The sequence below is a fragment of the Muscardinus avellanarius genome (assembly GCF_963383645.1).
Source record: "Muscardinus avellanarius genome assembly, chromosome: 10".
NCBI lineage: Eukaryota > Metazoa > Chordata > Mammalia > Rodentia > Gliridae > Muscardinus > Muscardinus avellanarius.
The window spans coordinates 13,986,904-14,008,145 of record NC_137796.1 but is presented as its reverse complement, the minus strand read 5'-3'; the positions used below and the strand labels follow the sequence as shown (position 1 = coordinate 14,008,145).

The window sequence follows — 21,242 nt, the reverse complement described above, 5'->3', positions numbered from 1 at the left end:
AACTACAATGCAGTGGCCAACTAGGGGAAAACATTGTAGCATATGATTACATATAAAAAATTTTAATCTATAACTTGCAAATAATAGGAAAATCAAATACTCTGATAGGATAATTGGCAATGAAAAAATGGATAATTAACATTGGAAAAAATACTGTACTAAGGCTGGGAGTGGTAGTACATGCTTGGAAGGCTGAGACAGGAGGATTGTGCAGGTTCAAAGCCAGCCTCAGCTACTCAGTGAGGTTCTCAGCAACTTAGCAAGACCCTTTCTCCACTTTTTCCAAATAAAATATAAAATGGATCTGGGAGTATAGCCCGGAGGTAGAAGGACCCTGAGTTCCATCCCCAGTACCTTCAACAAAAAAAAAAAAAAAAAAAAAAAAACACTGTACTAGTAAAAAGAAATAGTAACCAGAACCTTGGTGTGTTGGTGCATGCCTTTAATCCCAGTCCTGGGAGGATTATAGATTTGAAGCTAGCCTCAGCAATTTAGCAAGGCCCTAAACAACTTAGTGAAACTCTGTTTTAAAATAAAAAATCAGAGCCGGTTATTGTGGTGCACACTTATAATCTGAGCATTTGGGAGGCTGAGATAGGAGGATCCAGGTTCGTGGACAGCCTCAGCTACTTAGTGAGGCCCTCTGCAACTTAGACCTGTTTCAAAATAAAAACTAGGACTAGGGGTGTAGCATGGAGGTAGAATGCCTCTGGGTTCCATCCCCAGTACCACAAAAATAAGTAAATAAATAAATATTTTTAAAAAGAAATAGTAAGTAAAATAAAAATGAGACATCACTTTTTACCTGCCATACATTTTTCTTTGTGGTAGTGAGGATCATACTTAGGGCCTTATGCATAATAGGCAGTTGTTCTACTCAGCTACACCTGTAGTTCTCTCTCTCTCTCTCTTTTTCTTTCTTGAAACTGGGTATTGTATTCTAACCTTTGTGCTATACTCCAACTCTTTTTAATTTTTTTTTTCTTTTTCTGGTTCTGGGGATAAAACTGAGGGATGCTATGCCTCTGAACTATACCCCCAGCCCTTTTTAAATTTTTAAATTTTGAAACAGGGTCTCGCTAGGTTGCTGAGAGTTTTACTAAATTGCAGAGGCTGATCTTGAACCTGCAATCCTCTTATCTCAGTCTCACAAGTACTGGGATTACAAGGCAGATGCCACAATGCGTGGCTCTTGTATATTTTAAAACTGGGAGCCAGGCATGGTGGCGCTTGCTTGTAATCCCAGCATTCAGGAAGCTGAGACCAGAGGATTGTGGTTCGCGTCCAGCCTACTTAGTGAGGTCCTCCACTACGTAGTGAGACCCTGTTTAAAGATAAAGAATAAAAAAACAGGGCAGGGAGTATAGCTGGGAGGTCGAATGCCACTGAGTTCCATCCCCAACCTCCCCCCCAACCCCCTCCCCCACACAAAAAATAAATAAAACTGGGTCTTGCAAAAGTTTCAGAAGGTCTCACTAAGTTCCTGAAGCTTGAACCTGTGATCCTCCTTTCTCAGCTTCCCAAGTACTGCAGTTACTGGCGTGTGTCCCCACACATGGCTCCCATGAATGTCTTAAATTTTGGAAATTTTAGTTTTACCCTTTCTGTGTGTGTGTGTGTGTGTGTGTGTGTTTGTGTGTGTGTGTGTGTGTGTAGTGGGGGAAGGGGTACTGGGGATGGAACCCAGGAGATTTCTGCCTCTGGGCTACACTCCCAAACCTGTTTTATATTTCATTTGGAAACAGGGTCTCACTAAGTTTCTGAGAGCCTCACTAAGTAGCTGAGGCTGGCTTCAAACCTATGTGATTCTCCTGTCTCAGCCTCCCAAGTACTGGGATTACAAGTGTGTACCACTACACCTTCTTAGGTCTAACCTATTTTGAATAGGAAAAGTCTTTCTTGAAAATTTGAACCTTTATATTTTACTTTTAATTTGAACCAAGAAATGATTTTATTTTTTGACAAAATTTAAAAACTTAAAATATTTGAGTAAGACTCTGAAGTTTGAGCTGCATATGGACCTCAGAATTGAAACCAGACCTGTCTTTGAGGATATTTTATTTTATTTTATTTGCAGTACTGGGGATGGAACCCAGGGGCATTCTACTTCTGAGCTACACCTTAAAAACAGCATTTGTTAGGACTACTGTGTTTTCTAGGGGTAACTCTGCATTTCCTTCTAGGCAGGAAGTTACGTTCGTGATGATGCAGTACCCAATTTGATCCAGTTAATAACCAACAGTGTAGAGATGCATGCCTATACTGTACAGCGCTTGTACAAAGCAATTCTTGGGGATTATTCTCAAGTGAGTACTTAATTTGCTTTTCTTCCTACTTGGGAACAATTCTTCTTTTGTATTCCTGACATGTCACTGTTACTCACATTCGATATGTGCTCAGTTTTGACCTCTACAATTAGGTGACCAATCTACAACAGGGTTTTTTTGTAAAGTGTTGAAGTTCTTGGCTTTCTCTTGACAGCAACCTTTGGTACAAGTGGCTGCGTGGTGTATAGGTGAATATGGTGATCTTCTTGTATCTGGCCAGTGTGAAGAGGAAGAGCCTATTCAGGTACCTCATATCTCTTGGTTACAAAGGAGAGGAGAAAATGGTGTTTTTTGGTTTTTGGAGATTAGTGTTTAATGGGGAGTTGATAAAGGATTTTTTGAAATGTTTGTAAAGAAGTAATTCTACAATTATATTGGGAAACTTGCTATTTTTGGAGATGGAACTTATTAGGTTACTATGAGATTTTAAAACCACTTTAGGGGGCTTGGAATGTAGTTCAGTGGTAAGGTGCATATACAGCCTTGGGTTCCACCCCTAACACCCAAACCAAAAATCGAATTAGACAAACAAGTAAGCAAACAGAAAAAAAATTTTTTTTCCCCTTGTGTTTGTGTGTCTGTGGTGCTGGGAATTGAACCAGGGGTATTCTGCCTCTGAGCTACACCCCAGCCCTGTTTTGTTTTTTATTTTGAAAACAGGATCTTGCTAAGTTGCTGATAGCCTTGCTAAGGTGTTGAAACTGGCTTCGAATCTATGATCCTCCTGTCTCCGCCTCCCAATGCTGGAATTACAGGCATGAGCCACCACACCTGGTTTAGATTTTTTTTAGGCCCCACTCCTTTCTAGCAAACTGAATTATGTGTTTTTTGTTTTGTTTAGTTTTGGCCTTCTGGCTGGTAAGCAAGAAGTGAGACATACCCATGTTTCCATTTGCTTATCATAGGAATGAATTGAGAGTTGTGGCAATAACCCCTGAACTCTTTGTATCTTTTACTTCTTTCTGCTTCTGCCACTTAATCTGTAGTATATACGCCTTTCAGTCTGGAGTAGTCGTTTACCATCCTTTTTGCCTCCCTTCTCCCTGTTTCTTATTGATAGTTGCACCCAAGGCTTTTTTAATAGTAGGCAGCATCCTCTGACTTGCTACTCAGATTCATATTTTTACTGATCTCTCTCTCCCCCCACCCTGCCCTTAGGTAACAGAGGATGAAGTGTTGGATATTTTAGAAAGTGTCCTAATCTCTAATATGTCCACCTCTGTAACCCGAGGTTATGCCCTTACTGCCATTATGAAGCTTTCTACTCGATTCACCTGTACTGTAAAGTGAGTATTGAGGAAAAGTAGGATGAATAGATTGTTTTGTAACTTTAAAACATGTTTTATTGTGGAAAATTTCAAGCATAGAAAATAGGATGATGAAATGAGTTTGCGCTTTCTCAATTCCCTCCATTCACAACGATCAGTTCATAGTTAATCCTTATTTCACTAGTATTTTGCTCTCCCCTCACTCCACCAGGATAAACATGACTAATGTAGCTTGCCCATATGATTTCAACACCAGGACCAGGAAATTGTGGGAAGGGAAAAGGGGTTGCAATTATCTTCTTAAACTTTTAAAATTGTAGGTCTTAATGGGTGCGTGTGTGTGTGTGTGTGTGTGTGTGTGTGTGTGTGTGTGTGTGTGTGTTGTGTGTGTGTGTGTTGGTAGAGATTGAACTCAGGGGCATTCCACCTCCAAGGTATACCCCCAGCCCTATTTTATTTTATTTTGGAACAGGGTACCCCTAGATAAGAGTCTCATACTTGCTAAAGAAGGTTCTCCTTGAACCTGTGATCCTCCGGTCTCAGCCTCCCAAGTACTGAGATTATAGGCGTGTGCCACTATACTTGGCTTCGTAAGTCTTTCTTAGCTGTGCATGGTAGCGCGTGCTTGTAATCCCAGCATTTAGGAGGCTGAGACAAGAGGATTGCAGTTCGAGGACAGCCTCCGCTACTACTTAGTGAGGCTCTTTGCAACTCAGTAAGACCCTGTTTCAGAAAGAAAGAATAAAAAAATAGGGCTGGGGGTGTAGCTCAAAGGAGGAAGAAGAAGAAAAAGTCTTTCTTGAAAATTTGAGCCTACTGTGGATTATTTTAATCTAAAAAGTTATGTTTTTACAATCAACTTTCTGGTACCTTTCTTCTATTTACTTATTTATTTTGGTATTGGGAGAATGAACCAGTTGCATTCTACTTCTGAGCTATATCCTATCACTTTTTATTTTTACTTTGAAACAGGGTCTTGCTAAGTTGCCAAGGCTGGTCTAGAACCTCTGATCCTCCTTTGTTAGTCTCCCAAGTACTGAGATTGAATATGTGTGCCACCCCACCAATTTTTTTTTTTAAGTGGAGAAGTTATTTGCCTTTATAAAGGTGTTGGCTTTATACATCTACACAAATACACACACACACACACACACACACACACACGTACACACACAAATACGTACACACACATACATGCACACCCGGGGGGAGGGTGGTATACTGAGGATTGAACCCAAGGGCATTCTACTCTGGAGCTATACTCCAGCACAATTTTGTTTTTATTTTTAAACAAGTTAGCCATACCTGTAATCCACAGTCTGTACTTAGAAGGCTGAGATAGGAGGATTGCAGGTCAAGAACACCATTAGCAAATAAAAAAGAAGACCCTCAGCAACCTAGCGAGACCCTGTTTCAAACCAAAAAATAAATTAAGGCTGGGTGTAGCTGAGAGGTAGAATGCCCTGGGTTTGGTCCTGAGTACCAAAACAAAAAACCAACAAAAACCAGACAGAGTCTCACTAAATTGCCAAGACTTGCCAGGCATGGTGGTGCACACTTGTAATCCCAGTACTTGGGAGGCTGATACAGGAGGATCACAGGTTGTGTAGCTTGGAGGTAGAATGCCCCTGGGATTCATCCCCAGTAACACACACACACACACACACACGCACACACGCACACACACACACACACACGCACACACACACGCACACACACACGCAGCTTGGAGGTAGAATGGAATGCCCGGATTCAGTCCCGTATAAACACACAATAAACACACACACACACACAACCAAGGCTGATCTCGAGCCTGCAGTCCTCTACTAGTATTACAGGCATGCATCACCATGCCAATCCATTTATTATAATGTATCTTGAGTGTTTTAGTGAGTACATCTTGAAATTTATTTTTTTCATTTTGAAGAAAGTTGATTTTAGGGTCAGTTTTCTAGACAAGCATATTTAAGGCAAACATAGTTCTAGATTTTATGCTTTATTTAATTTAAGGTCGACAAGAAATGGTACTTTTTATTTACTCTTTAAATTGTTAACTAGAAAAATTTGACACCGGGCATGGTGGCACACACTTTTAATCCCAGCATTCAAGAGGCTGAGACAGGAGGATCCAGGTTCACGGACAGCCTCAGCTACTTACTTAGTGAGGCCCTTTGCAACTCAGACCCTGTTTCAAAATAAAGAATAAAAATTAGGGCTGAGGGTGTAGCTCAGAGGTAGAATACCCTTGGCTCCATCCCTAGTACCACACACACACACACACACACACATACACACACAAAAAAAAAAGTTCAATAAAGGCATTTATGTTATACTTTAATACTGCAGAATATGTTTCATATATACCGTTTGATGGCTCTTAACACTGAATGTTAGAAGGGCATCAAATAAAATGTAGATGAACAAGGTATACTATGTATATTGTCTACCTTATTTAAGATTCACTAGAAATTATACTAAAAGACTACACTGGTATCATGTCGTTTATTTTAGAGTAACTGAAAATATACCTCCAAGTGTACCTTGGAGATAGAACACCCCTGGGGTACACAAAAAAAAAAAAAAGGAAGGAAGGAAAAATTTGAGTTTAGCATTCTGATGCTGAAGCTTAATTTAAAGTTATTAAAGCTGAGTGTGGTGGTGCGTGCTTATAATCCCAATACTTGGGAAGCTAGGACAGAGGATTGCAGGTTTGCAACCAGTCTCAACTACTTAGTCCCTCCACAATTTAATGAGACTCGGTTTCAAAATAAAGAATAAAACAGTATGGCTGGGGGTGTAGCTCAGAGTTAGATTGCCCCTGAGTTCAATCTCCAGTACCACAAAAATAGGAAAAAAATACTAAAGAAGAGAATGAACTATACAAACTTCTTTTGTGGCAGAGTAATAATTGATACTTTTGTCTAGCAAGTTTTAGGATATAGGATATTTAGCAGACAAAAATCTTAATGTTACATTTAGAATATATAAATGATGAATGCTGGGTGGATGAAGGTAAAAGTGTTTTGTTTTTGAAAAATTATGTAAAACAAAAGATGAGTATGTCAGAATTTTAACCATTCATGCTTGTTAATGAATTTTCTTTTCAAGTATTTGATTTACTTGTTCTTTTGTCCTATAGCCGAATTAAGAAAGTAGTTTCCATCTACGGAAGCAGCATTGATGTGGAGCTCCAGCAGAGGGCAGTAGAATATAATGCACTTTTTAAGAAATATGACCATATGAGGTAAGCCAAAGAAACTCAGCAGTGCGTATGCCTTAGCATCCTGAGTTGTCATGCTAATCCCTAAAGAAGATTCATTCCTGGTGCTGTATAGCATGGGTCTCACAACCCTATTTAGTTCTCATTGCTTGGCCACTTCTGCTTCGTCATCTTCTATTCTGCCAGATCTCATTCAGTATTTTAGTGTGTGCCTTTCTTTTTCTTCTTTTTTCTTTTTTAACAGGTCTGGGGATAGAACCCAGAGGCATTTGACCTCCAAGCTATATCCCCTGCCCAATTTTTTTGTTCTTTATTTTGAAACGTCTCACTGAGTTGTGGAGGGCCTCACTACGTAGCTAAGGCTGTTTACCACACCCAGCTTGTTGTTGGTTTTTTGTTTTTTCTTTTTTTGGTGTGTGTATTTTTTATTTTTATTTTATTTTTATTTTTTGCTGTCCTGGGGATGGAACCTAGAGGCATTTTACCTATACTCTCAGCCCTATTTTTAATTCTTTATTTTGAAACAGGGTCTCACTGAGTTGCAAAGGGCCTCACTAGGTAGCTGAAGCTGTCCGTGAACCATGGTCCTCCTGTCTCAGCCTCCTGAATGCTGGGATTACAAGCATGCGTCACCACGCCCAGCCATGTGCTTTTCTTTTATTACGGAATATCTACTTTTTTGGAGGGTGGTGGTACTGGATATTAAACCCAGGGCCTCGTACATGTTAGGCAAGTACTATACTACTGAGCTACATCCCATTCCCCTTTAAATTTTAAGACAGGATCATGGTAATTTGCTCTGGAACTTGCTATTCTTCCACCCCTTGAGTAGCTGGGATTATAGGTGTTGGCTGCCTTGCCTGGGTATATCTACTTTCTTGATTGTAGAGTGTCAATACTTATTAACTTTTCTTGCTTTCCAGTTTCTCCTCCATTGAAATATAGGCATTGTCATTTAGGGTAGACAGTTGGTTTTTGTAAGTTTTTTTTTTTTTTTTTTTTGGTCTGCCCTTAATCTAGCCAGGAATTTAGCTCATGTATTCTTATAATTCACATTCTGTTTTAGTGTATATATTGGGACATAAAGAGCGATGGTTTTACATGTTAGTTTTCAAAATAGCTAACAGTAATTGTTTTGGGTAGGGAACCTAGTTTAATTGCCTAGAATTTAACCATTTCAGATTCTTCTAGGTCTGCCCTACTTGAGAGAATGCCTGTCATGGAAAAAGTGACCACAAATGGCCCTACTGAGATTGTGCAAACAAATGGAGAGACAGAACCAGCTCCACTAGAGACCAAACCACCACCCTCGGGGCCACAACCCACCAGCCAGGTAGTCTTTCCCTTGCTTGTCTGGAGCTCCTAATAATCTTATAGTTGCTTGTAGCTTATTTCTTGGCTGATTCCCTTTAATGTCTAGATTGACTGATAATTTCCTTTTTAAAAAGGTCTTAAAAGAGCTTTGCCTTATTTGTAGTTTAGTCAAGTAACTAATGAATTGGGGTGTTATCTCCTTGTTTAGGCCAATGATTTATTGGATTTGTTGGGAGGAAATGACATAACACCCGTTATTCCAACTGCGCCTACAAGCAAACCAGCTTCTGCTGGTGGAGAACTTCTTGACTTGCTGGGAGACATCTCACTTACAGGTGAGGCTAGATTGGAGTTATTTAAGGCTTGATTGGTGATAGAGGCCATGAGGAAAACATAGACTCTCCAGCACATGAATTGATTGAAGATAGAAAAACCTAAGCGAGAAGAATAGAGTTGTTACCACACCTGGGATATAGGCTGTCATGCTAATGATCTGCTAAGATACAGTGCATAGAGCCAGCATGGACGCACGCCTGTAATCCCAGTATTGGGAGGCTGAGACAAGGACTGTAGGCTCGTGTTTAATTTTAGGAGAGTAAATTATTCATGGTTTTTTGTTTTGTTTTGTTTGTGGTACTGGGGATGGAACCAGGGGCATTCTACCTCCTAACTACACCCCCAGTCTTATTTTTTATTCTTTATTTGGGGCCTCACAAAGTAGCTGAGGCTGTCCGCAAACTGCGATTCTCCTGTCTCAGCCTCTGAAATGCTGGGATTACAAGCGTGCGCCACCACGCCTGCCTCATAGAATTTTAAGATACAAGAGACTTCTTCCAGGTTCACAAAGAATATATTACAAGTTACCTCTAGTTTTAGTTGGTGTCTAAAGACACAGCTGTTTTATTTTATTTTACTTTTTTTTTTTTTTTGTGGCTGCTGGAGATTGAACTCAGTACATTCTACCTTGGAGCTATAGCCCCAGCCCTATTTTATTTTTTATTTGGAATCGGTCTCACTAAGTTGCTGAGGGCATCACTGAATTGCTGAAGCTGCTTTGAATCTACAATCCTCCTGTCTTAGCCTCCCAAGTACTAGAATTACAGGCCTGTGCCAAAATACCTTGCAAGATATGACTTTTTTCTCCCCTTTTTCTTTTTTTAATATAATTTTTATTAGTCCATTGTATTTATACATCATAATGGGGTAAAAAACTTGTGTAGACATAAACGCACACATTACCCAGCCAGTCCCCACCCATTTTTTTTTTTTGTTGTTGTTGTTGTTGTTTTGTGGTACTGGGGATGGAACTCAGGGTATTTCTACCTCCGGGCTACACTCCCAGACCTATTTTATATTTTATTTGGAAACAGGGTCTCACTCAGTTGCTGAGAACCTCACTAAGTAGCTGAGTCTGTCTTTGAACTTGTGCAGTTCTCCCTGTCTCAGCCTCCCAAGTACTGGGATTACAAGCATGTGCCACCACATCTGGCTAAGACATGGCTTTTTCTAGGTTTCTTTCTATTCATGGTTTATTTTCCGTAACTATTGCAATTTGTGGTGATTAACCTATTACCTACCTTTTATTCTCCCTACTCTTACTTTTCCTATTATTAAAGAAATTGGAGAAAATCATCCTAATTATAATTCAAACATAACTTTCATTTGGGAATATTTTTACTTGTCTTTGTTTATATATGAAAGACATTTGTGATTGATGTGTTAAGCACTATTATGAACCTCTGAGTTGGAGAATATCACAGTGGTGTATAAATTTTATCTTAAACTGTAATATAAAGTATAGTTGAAAATGTCTCTTTAAAAAATATAATGGGAAGGTATAGGATATGAGACCTGGAATAGAAAACAGCCATCAGGGAATTAAATGGTCAGCCAGGCTCAATGATCACAGGTTACATGATTTTGTTCTGACTTTACAGGCTCACAGAACTTATGATTTGTATATCTTAATAAGATTTCAAAATATTTCTTGTCATATACCTTTGAGTCATTTACAGATAGTCAATTTCAAATCCTCAGATGTGACAGTTGTACTGAAAAAGTAGAAAAGCATATCAGTACCTAGTCTGAATAATTAAAATTAATTATAATTTTAGCTGGGTGTGGTGGCACATGCTTGTAATCCCAGTACTTGGGAGGCCGAGAAAGGAGGATTGCACAGGTTCAAAGCCAGCCTCAGCTACTTAGGCTCTCAGCAACTTAGTGAGACCCTGTTTTAAATAAAATATAAGCTGGGTGTGGAGGCGCACGCTTGTAATCCCAGCATTCGGGAGGCTGAGACCAGAGGATCGTGGTTCACGGACAGCCTCAGCTACTTAGTGAGGCCCTCTGCAACTCAGTGAGACCCGGTTTCAAAATAAAGACTAAATAATAGGGGAGGGGTATGGCTCCGAGGTCGAATGCCCTTGGGTTCCATCCCCGGACCCACGAAAATAAATAAATAATAAAATATAAAATAGGTCTGGGAGTGTGGCTTGGAGGTAGAAACCCCCTGGGTTCCATCCCTAGTACCACAGAAAGAAAGGAAGGGAAGAGAATGGGAGGAAGGGAAAGAAGGAAGGAAGGAAGGAAGGAAGGAAGGAAGGAAGGAAGGAAGGAAGGAAGGAAGGAAGGAGAAGCTGGGTGTGGTGGTGCATGCTTGTAATTCCAGTACTTGGGGGGCTGAGACAGGAGGCTCGCAGGAGGATCACAGGTGTGCTGACAGCCTCAGCTACTTAGTAAGTCCTTGTGCACCGTAATAAGACCCTGTTTCAAAATAAAGAATAAAAAATATGTCTGGGAGTGTAGCTCAGAAAGAATGTACCTGGGTTCCATCCCCAGTACCACACACACACACAAAAAAAAAAAAAAAAAAAAAAAAAATTATAATTTTTAAGCCAGGTGTAGTAGTGTATGCCTGTAATCCTAGTACTTGGGAGGCTTACAGCCAGTCTCGGCAACTTAGCAAGGCTTTAGCAACTTAGTGAGACTCTGTTTTCAGGACTAAGTATGTCTCAAAGGTAGAATGCCCCTGGGTTCTAGCCCCAGCATCACACACACACACACACACACACACACACACACACACACACACAATTTTAAATAGCTGTCTAGTGTTTTTGTTTGTTTGTTTTTTGGTGGTACTGAGGGTGGAACCCAGGGCCTTCTACCTCCAGGCTATACTCCAAGACCTATTTTATATTTTATTTGGAAACAGGGTCTCACTAAGTTGCTGAGAGCCTCACTAAGTAGCTGAGGCTGGCTTCGAACCTGCGTGATCCTCCGGTCTCAGCCTCCCAAGTGCAGGGATTACAAGCGTGCACCACCACGCCCGGCTTTGTCTAGTGTTTTTTTTTTTTTTTAATGAAGTTTGCACTATTATTTACTTAGTTTCTACTGTTCGATATTTTGTATGTTTCTGGATTTTCTTATTCTAGTTGCTCCAACAAATGCCAATTTTCAATTTGCTCTTAATTTTAGAATACTATTTTAGACTAAGTTACTCAATCTTTTTGAATCTGGTTAAAATAACGATTAATAGGAATGATTCCTAGGACACTTGTGAGGACTGATGACCCATTCAGTGCATGACACATAGTAGGCAGGCATTTGGTAAATACTATGTACTACTTAGGCTTCAATTGATATGGCCACTTATTTGTACAGTATTACATATTATTTTGTTCTTTGGTACTGGGAATTAAACCCAGTGGCATTCTACCTCTCACCTGTACTCCTCATCCTTTAGCGGGGGCCAGAACTGGGGGTTGAACCCAGGGGCCTATACCTGGTTTCTGAGCTATACCCAAGTCCCATTTTTTTTATTTTTTATTTTATTTTATTTTTATTTTTTTGGTACTGGAAATGAATGCAGGGGGCATTCTACCTCTGAGCTACATCTCCAACCCTATTTTATTTATTTATTTTTTTTTAGGGTCTGGGGATGGAACCCAGGGGCATCTGAGCTACAGTCCCTGCCCTATTTTTTTATTCTTTATTTTGAAACAGGGTCTCACTGAGTAGCTGAGGCTGTCCGCGAACCGCGATCCTCCGGTCTCAGCCTCCAGAATGCTGGGATTACAAGAGTGTGCCACCACGCCCGGCTTAAACCCTATTTTTTATTCTTTTTTTTTTTTTCTTTCTTTTTTTTTTGTGGTACTAGGGGTGGAACCCCCGAGGCTTTCTACCTCTGAGGTATACTCTCAGACCTATTTTATATTTTATTTGGAAACAGGGTCTCACTAAGTTGCTGAGAGCCTCACTAAGTAGCTGAGGCTGTCTTCGAACTTGTGCGATCCTCCTGTCTCAGCCTCCCAAGCCGCGGGGATTACAAGCTTGCACCACCAAGCCTGGCTCTTATTTTTATTTTGAAATAGGGTCTTACTGAGCCAGGCGTAGTGGCGCACGCTTGTAATCCCCGCGCTTGGGAGGCGGAGACAGGAGGATCGCGCAGGTTCGAAGCCAGCCGTGCTGGCGTAAGAGACCCTGTTTCAAAAATATAAAATAGGTCTGGGAGTGTAGCCCGGAGGAAGGAGGGCTTCCAGGAACCCCAGTACCACCAAAAAAAAAAAAAGAAAAAAGAAAGAAATAGGGTCTTACTGAGTTTCAAAAGACCTCACTAAGTAGCTGAGGCTGGCCACAAACTGAGATCTTCCTGTCTCAGCCTCCCAAATGCTGGGATTACAAGTGTATGTCACCATGCCTGGCTCAGGCTTTTTTTCTTTATTTTGAAACAGTGTCTCCCTAAATTGGGGAGGGCCTAACCCAGTCCAAGTTTATTTTTTATTTTTATTTTGTGTGGGTTTTTTTTTTTTTTTTTCAGTATTGGCAATAGAAACCAGGGGCATTCTACCTCTGAGATATACCACCAGCCCTGTTTTTTATTCTTTATTTTGAAACAGTCTCACTGAGTTGCAGAGGGCCTCAATAAGTAGCTGAGGCTGTCCGCTAACTGTGATTCTTCTGTCTCAGCCCCCTGAATGCTGGGATTACAACTGTGTGCCACCACACCCAGCTTTATTTTTTATTTTGAAACAGGGTCTCACTAAGTTATGGAGGGCCTCATGAGGTTGCTGAGACTGGCTTCAAACCTGCAATATTCCTTTCTTAGCCTCCCAAGTGCTGGGATTATAGGGGTACATCACTGCACCTGGCATTTATTGTTGTTGTTGTTGTTGTTGTTGTTATTTATATTTTTTTGGTGGTACTGGGGTTCCTGGAAACCCTTCTACCTCCGGGCTACACTCCCAGACCTATTTTTTTATATTTTTTTATTTGGAAACGGGGTCTCCTAAGCCAGCGCATCTGTCTTTGAACCTGTGCAATTCTCCTGTCTCCACCTCCCAAGCGCAGGGATTACAAGCGTGTGCCACCACGCCTGGCATATATATTATTTTGTAAAAGTCCAAATAGGTGAAAATTTTGCAGTATTATTTTGTTGATTCTCTTTTTCAATCTTGAGAGATTTTTGGGTGTGGTACTGTGGATTGAACCAAGGGACAACATTGTACCTCCAAGCTATACCTCAATCCTATTTTATTTTTTATTTTGAAACAGGGTCTCACTAAGTTGGGAAGGACCTCACTAAGTTGCTGAATCCTGCAACCCTCCTGTTTCAGTCTACAAGTACTGAGATTACAGGTATGCACCACCATACTCAGTATATATTATTTAAAAAAAAGCCTTAATAGGTGAAGCTGGGCGTGGTGGTGCACACTTGTAATCCCAGCACTTGGGAGGCTGAGACAGAAGGGTCACATAGTTTTGAAGCCAGCCTCAGCTACTTAGCGAGGCTCTCAGCAACTTAGTGAGACCCTTTTTAAAATAAAATATAAAATAGGCCTGGGAGTAAATCCTGGAGGTAGAAAAGCCCCACCCCCAGTACCACACAAAAAAAGTAATAATAATTAAAAGCCTTAATAGGTGAAAATTTTACCCTGTTATTTTGTTGATTCTCTTTTTCAATCTTGTGGATTTGTGTGTGTGTGTGGTACTGGGGATTGACCAAGGGGCATTCTATCTCCAAGCTGTACCCACAACACTATTTTTATTTTTATTTATATTATTATTATTATTATTATTATTATTATTATTATTATTAATCTTTTTTTTTGCAGTACTGGGAATGGAACCCAGAGGCATTCTACCTCCTAGCTACACCCCCAGCCCTATTTTTAGTTCTGAAACAGGGTCTGAGTTGCAAAGGACCTTACTAAGTAGCTGCAGCTGTCTGCGAACTTGATCCTCCTGTCTCAGCCTCCCAAATGCTGGGATTACAAGTGTGTGCCACCACTCCTGGCTCCGGTTTGTTCTTTTAATGGTACATTTTAGTCAGCCTAAAATATTTGAATTTTTAGTTCTGTTCATTTTTGATCTAGGCATGAAGTAATTCTTTCCTAAAATCATAATTCTCTATTTTCTTTATAAGTTGGTTCTGCTGGCTGAAGTTGATTTGACATTGCCCTTTTTCCCTTAGGTGCTCCTGCTGCTGCTCCCACCCCTGCCTCAGTCTCACAGATATCCCAGCCCCCCTTCCTGTTGGACGGCCTTTCATCACAGCCTCTGTTCAATGACATTGCTGCAGGTATAGTTATCATTGTTACCATCATGACCTAGAGCACTGAGCAAAGAGAGGTGCTTTTTTTTTTTTTGTGGGTCTGGCGATGGAACCCAGGGGCATTTGACCTCCAAACTATACCCCCTCCCCTATTTTTTTTATTCTTATTTTGAAACAGAGTCTCACTAAATTGCAGAGGGGGCCTCACTTAAGTAGCTGAGGCTGCCGCGAACTGGCATCCTCTGGTCTCAGCCTCCCAAATACTGGGATTACAAGCGTGCGCCACCGTGCCTGGCTTGAGAGGTGCTTTTTAAGAAAAGGAAGTAATCATTCTTGAAGAATTGGGCCACCTGCAATAAGACTGGTATTCCTGTATTTTCTCAGGCATCCCTTCCATCACAGCATACAGTAAGAATGGCTTGAAGATAGAATTCACCTTTGAACGGTCAAATACCAACCCCAGTGTAACCGTGATAACGATACAGGCCTCCAACAGCACAGAGCTAGACATGACGGACTTTGTTTTCCAGGCTGCAGTACCAAAGGTAGTAGAATGTCTTCATACCTCCTTTAATTAAAGACTAGCTGATTTTTTTCATGCATTTGGTGAAGGATTTTAATGTCTAGAGATTAAATTTAAAGATTTAACTCAATATTGAAATTATAATGGTTCCTTGAAGCATGTCATTCATTTTCCATTTCTTAATATGCAAGTGGTAGAAATGATTTTTTAAAATTAATACCTGGCTTACTGTTGATAGTGACTATTTGTTTTTGTGAATTGAAGTTTTGTCTTTAGAAATCTTAAAGAGTATTTATTTTTGTGGTACTGGGATTGAACACAGGGGCATTCTACCTCTGAGCTACACACCCAGACTTATTTTTTATTCTTTATTTTGAAACAGGATCTCAACTGAGTTGCAGAGGGCCTCACTAAGTAGCTAAGGCTGTCTTGGAACTCCATTCCTCCTGTCTCAGCCTCCTGAATGCTGGGATTACAAGTGTGGGCCACCATGCCTGTCTTTATATTTTATTTTGAAACAGGGTCTCCTTAAATTGATCATAGTCTTGCTAAGGTGCTGAATGTTTAATCCTTCTGTCCCAAGCTCCCAAGGACTGGGTTACAGGTGTGTGCCACCATGCCTGGTTTATATTCATTTTTAAGAATGAACACAAACATTTTTAGAATGAGGAACGGGTGAGCAAGGTTTTTCTGTAAAAAGCTAAGTAGTAAAGTTGGGCGTGGTGTCGCACGCTTGTAATTCCAGCATTTGGGAGGCTGAGACAGGAGGATGGTGGTTAGCAGACAGTTTCAGCTACTTAGTGAGGCCCTTTGCAACTCAGTGAGAACTTGTTTTGAAATAAAGAATAAAAAAATATTGCTGGGAGTGTAGCTTGAAGGTAGAATGCCCCTGGTTACTGGGGGGGGAAAACCTAGACAGTAATTATTTTAAGTCACATGTTCTTTGTTGCTGTTCAGTTCTTCTGTTAGTTGCAGAAAAGGCCATGGGCTGTCTGTCAATGAACCAACTGTGGCTCTGTTCTAGTAACATTACTTTTGAAAATAGGTGTTTAGCCATTTATTACCAAACACTGGTGTTTAGGCTTTGGTAACCTGACCTTTACAGTGAAATAGGAAGTATAGCATTCAGATAACACACTTTTTTTTTTTTTTTTTTTTTTTGTGGTACTGGGGTTCCTGGAAGCCCTTCTACCTCCGGGCTACACTCCCAGACCTATTTTTACATTTTTATTTGGAAACAGGGTCTCCTAAGCCAGTGCACGCGGCTGGCTTCGAACCTGCGCGATCCTCCTGTCTCTGCCTCCCAAGCGCGGGGATTACAAGCGTGCGCCACCACGCCTGGCTCAGATAACACACTTTTATTGTGTGCATGTGGTGCTGGAGATTGAACCCAGGGGCATTCTACCTCTGAGCTATACCCCCAGTCTGGTTTTTTTGTTCTTTATTTTGAAACTGGGTCTTACAAAGTAGCTGAGGCTCTCTGTGAACTTGTAGTTCTCCTGTCTCAGCCTCCCAAGTACTGTGATTACAAGCCTGTGTCACCACGTCTGGCCAATTTAGAGATTTATACTTGTTATTTTAGGCTGCCAAACTAGAAAGACAAAATTCACTATTGAAGCATGGGTTTATTCTTGATTTTATACTGTGTAGTGCATAATGAAGATGTACATAAACTTCAAAGTGTTATACTTCATAGATTCTTCTATAGGTACTTTTTTTGGCATGGGCTTTGCTATGCTAGGCAAGCTCTACCACTGAGCTACATTCCTCTTTTTTGGGGGGGTAGGTGGGTACTGGGGATGGAACCAAGGGACATTCTACTGCTGAGCTACACCCCAGCCTTCTTTTTTATTCTTTATTTTGAAACAGGGTCTCACTAAGTAGCTGAGGCTGACCTTGAACCTGTGATCCTCCTATATCAGCCTCCCGAGTACAGGGATTTTACAAGCATACACCACCATATCCGGCTTCTCACTCATTTTTTCATATCTCTGAAATTGACGTACATATTAAAATTGGTATCTTACCATAGTTTAATGGACAGCCTGTTTTTTCCCCCCTCAATGTTATTTCAAATAATGATGTGAAACCAGCTGTGGTGATGTACACTTGTAATTCCAATACAAACTGGGCTAATGGTGTAGCTCAGAGATAGAACACCCCTGAGTTTAATCCCTAATACTGCACACACAAAAATAAGAATGATGTACATTATAATTGATAGCTTGTTAGATTTAATGCAATGTAGTTAATGATTAATACTTGAACACATATAATTCATCTTAACAATATAATTATGAATAGATCCAGTATAATACATCTATGCTTTTAGATTCTGTCTTTTTTTTTATACTGAGGGTGGAACCCAGGGGCTTTTCTACCTCCGGGCTATACTCCCAGACCTATTTTATACTTTATTTGGAAACAGGGTGTCACTAAGTTGCTGAGAACCTCACTCAGTAGCTGAGGATGGTTTCTAACCTGTGCGATCCTCCTGTCTCAGCCTCCCAAGTGCTGGGATTACAAGTGTGCGTCACCACGCCTGGCTCAGAAAAGGTTTTTAAAGTTATAGCCGGGCGTGGTAGTGCACGCTTGTAATCCCCGTGGTTGAGAGGCAGAGACAGGAGGATCGTGCTGGTTTGAAGCCAGCCGCACTGGCTTCAGAGACCCTGTTTCCAAATTTAAAAAAATATATATGTCTGGGAGTGTAGCCCGGAGGTAGAAGGGTTCCATCCCCAGTACCGCCCAAAAAAATAATAATAATAATAAGTCATAGTATATAGAATGGCTACCTAGTACTGTACAGTATACCTAGATTGCCCATAGCACTTTCATTTCTCACCCCTGTAAGCAAACCAACCAACCTCACCAGCGTTCACCAAGTTAGGGTGTCTGGCTCACCTAGGTCTTTGCTGACAGGCTCGCTCTGCATGTGCTCTTTCACTTAGGGCCACATGTTCCTACTAGGTCGATCCTGATGTGTCCACCTACATGCTGACCAGCCGCCACCTCCATCCTTTCCTCACCTCTCCTGTAAGAGGAGGCCATGGCACGTCCCACATCATGCAGGCTTTGGAAAACAAAAGTTCAAATCTCTGGAGCCTAGTGATCCAATTACGCAGAAGCTAAAGGGCCTATAGCTAGTGACCAGTGTGTTGGTTTGTTATTTTTGGAAAGCATTTCTTTTGGAGTGTTTTTTAAAGCCACACATATCAACTTTTTACTTTTATGATTGATCAGTTACAGTAGTAACTAGTAGTACAGTAGTGAAGTTGCTAAAACAAAAATTGGTCACCTTTTGAAAAGTATCAGGTTAAAATTCCTTCTACCAGACAGGGGACAGTGTCTCCTTGCTAATTTTCATGACTGATAACCTACAGAGGGGTTTTACAAATGCACATACTATGAATTGCTTCGCTCTGAAAACAAACTGTAAATCTGCAATATGACCCATCAGCTGAGTGTCCTTTTATTTGTTGACATCTCTTACATTATACTGTATATGCTTTTCCTTTCTTTCCCTGTAGACATTCCAGCTGCAGCTTCTGTCTCCTAGCAGCAGCATTGTCCCAGCATTTAATACGGGGACCATCACACAGGTCATTAAAGTTCTGAACCCACAGAAGGTGAGTAGCACACTTGAAGCTAGTATCTCAGCAATGTATATGCTTATTTCTTGGGTTTTTTTTTTTTTTTTTGGTGGTACTAGGGTTCCTGGAAACCCTTAAAACAGGGTCTCACTAAGTTGCAAAGGGCCTCACTAATTAGCTGAGGCTGTGTGGTGACCGTGATCCTCTGGTGTCAGCCTCCCAAATGCTGGGAATTCAAGTGTGCGCCACCATGCCTGGCTTCTTATTTCTTGAGATAAACTTTTGCTGTGTGTTTTTCTGATTCATAGTTAGAGATCTGTAAAAATGTCTAACTTCCTTGTTCCCGCGCTTGGGAGGCAGAGACAGGAGGATCGCTCAGGTTCGAAGCCAGCTGCGCTGGCTTAAGAGACCCTGTTTCCAAATAAAATATAAAATAGTTCTCTGGGAGTGTAGCCCGGAGGTAGAAGGGGGTTCCATCCCCAGTACCACCACAAAAAAAAAAAAAAAAAAAAAAAAAAAAAATCAGTCAAATGAAAAAAGTGGCTTTAGAAACTGAAACTAAGTGGTATTTTATTTTCTCAAGTAAATTTGTTTTACTTAATAGTAATTAAGCAACTGTTTTTCAAGCAGTTTTCAAAAATGGCTCAAAGGATCTCTTTTTTTTTCCTTCCATGATCTCTAGTAGTCTTTATTAATACCAGCAAAAATTTCTCCTTGTAACACTTTGCCATTCCTCTGCTGGTTACTGTATTTTGAACATCTTCTGTTTGTATAAGCACAGATTTCTTTGACCATATGATACATAGAGTAAAAATTTTCTTAGTGGATTAGCATTAGTATTTGAAATCTGCCATATGAAACATGCTTAATAACTGTTCTTTTAAAACGAACTTTTTTCTTTCAGCAGCAGTGTATCTGAATGTAGAGCTTAAGATGAATGTGTGTGCACTTCATATCCTAAAGATTTGAATACAGAGGTAGAATATATTGGGAAAGCACTCAGCACTGTTAGTTACTAGGAACGTGGTTCTGTTCTTTAATGCATTCCTTGCCCGTGGAGTGCTTTGGAGCTGCATTTCCTCTACTTGGTGGCATGGATGTTGCCTCCTTAGCTCAAAATGAGATTACTAGGCAATTTTGGTGGTGTTTGTTTGCCTGTATGTGTCATCATCGTCATCGTCCTCTTCTTCTTTCTCCTCTTCTTCCTCTTCTGTACTTGGGTTGGAACCCAGGAGCATTCTACCTTTGAGCTATACCCCCAGCCCTATTTTTTTTTTTTTTTATCTGAGTTGCAAAGGGTCTCACTAAGCAGCTGAGGCCTGGATCCTCCTGTGAACCTGGATCCTCCTGTCTCAGCCTCCTAAATGTTGGGATTACAAGCATGCACCACCACGCCCAGCTCCCAATCCTATGTTTTATTCTTTATTTTGAAACAGGGTCTCACTGAGTTGCAAAGGACCTCACTAAGTAGCTGAGGATATCCGGAACTGCGTTCCTCCTGTCTCAACCTCCCAAATGCTGGGACTACAAGCATGCGCCACCACGCCTGGCATCCCCAGCCCAATTTTTTATTCCTTGTTTGAAACAGGGTCTCACTGAGTTGCAAAGGGCCTCACTAAGTAGCTGAAGGTGTTCGTGTACCACGATCCGCCAGTCTCAGCCTTCCAAATGCTGAGATTATAAGCGTGTGTCACCATACCCAGCCTGTATGCCACTTTAAAGAGACAGCTTTGCTTTGAAGTAGTTCACTGTCTCTTAACATTGAAAGTGTTTGTGAAGCTGTGCATGGTGGTACATGCCTGTTGGTCCACCTACCTGGGAGGCAGAGACAGGAGGATCATGTGAGTCCAGGAGTTTGGGGGCCAGTCTGGGCCACAGAGTGAGATCTTAACTTCCACCCTCCAAAATATTCTATTTATGGACAGGTTGTGGATTTATTCCATTGTATTAATTTGTGATTTTCTTTCCCTTTTACAGCAACAGTTGCGGATGCGGATCAAGCTCACTTATAATCACAAGGGCTCAGCAATGCAAGACCTAGCAGAGGTGAACAACTTTCCCCCTCAGTCCTGGCAGTGAGGGTCTGGCACCATTCTCATTCTTATCCCACTCAATCAAAGGAACTCTGGGAAGGAGGTTGTGATTGCTGGCAAGTCCCCCAACTGTACCATGGGCATCAGGAGCTGAAGAGAACTGTTGAGGAGGGTTTCCTGAAGTTACTGCTGACCTTGAAGCATTGTTAAAGACTAATGTCCTCTCCTCCACCGTTGAGGCTGGCTGTTCTGGAGGCTGCTTGGCACTCTTCCACCTCTTCCCCCCTTTTTGCACTTCTCCACCCCTCCCACATTTGCAGCCAGAATTGACATTCCCTAGGCCCGAGGCACTGAGCAGCTGGTCTGGAGGAGAAGACTGGAATTCATGGCGAGGAAACACTCGGCCTGTCTCTG

General features: G+C 41.1%; 1 protein-coding gene across 2 annotated transcripts in view; it reads left to right on the top strand.

Annotated features, from left to right (window-relative positions):
• The window catches only part of AP1G1 (adaptor related protein complex 1 subunit gamma 1), a gene marked incomplete at both ends in the record, with an annotated part of 74,080 nt that extends 53,206 nt beyond the window's left edge, over positions 1-20,874 (top strand). For both annotated transcript variants that reach the window (XM_080704135.1, XM_080704136.1), the window contains 10 exons: positions 2,184-2,306; positions 2,482-2,571; positions 3,486-3,613; positions 6,735-6,839; positions 8,007-8,148; positions 8,338-8,464; positions 14,602-14,709; positions 15,067-15,227; positions 18,733-18,831; positions 20,773-20,874. In XM_080704135.1, the coding sequence (XP_080560261.1) occupies positions 2,184-2,306; positions 2,482-2,571; positions 3,486-3,613; positions 6,735-6,839; positions 8,007-8,148; positions 8,338-8,464; positions 14,602-14,709; positions 15,067-15,227; positions 18,733-18,831; positions 20,773-20,874 (1,185 nt within the window). The remainder of the gene's footprint in view (positions 1-2,183; positions 2,307-2,481; positions 2,572-3,485; positions 3,614-6,734; positions 6,840-8,006; positions 8,149-8,337; positions 8,465-14,601; positions 14,710-15,066; positions 15,228-18,732; positions 18,832-20,772) is intronic.
• Between the last annotated feature and the right edge of the window lie 368 nt (positions 20,875-21,242).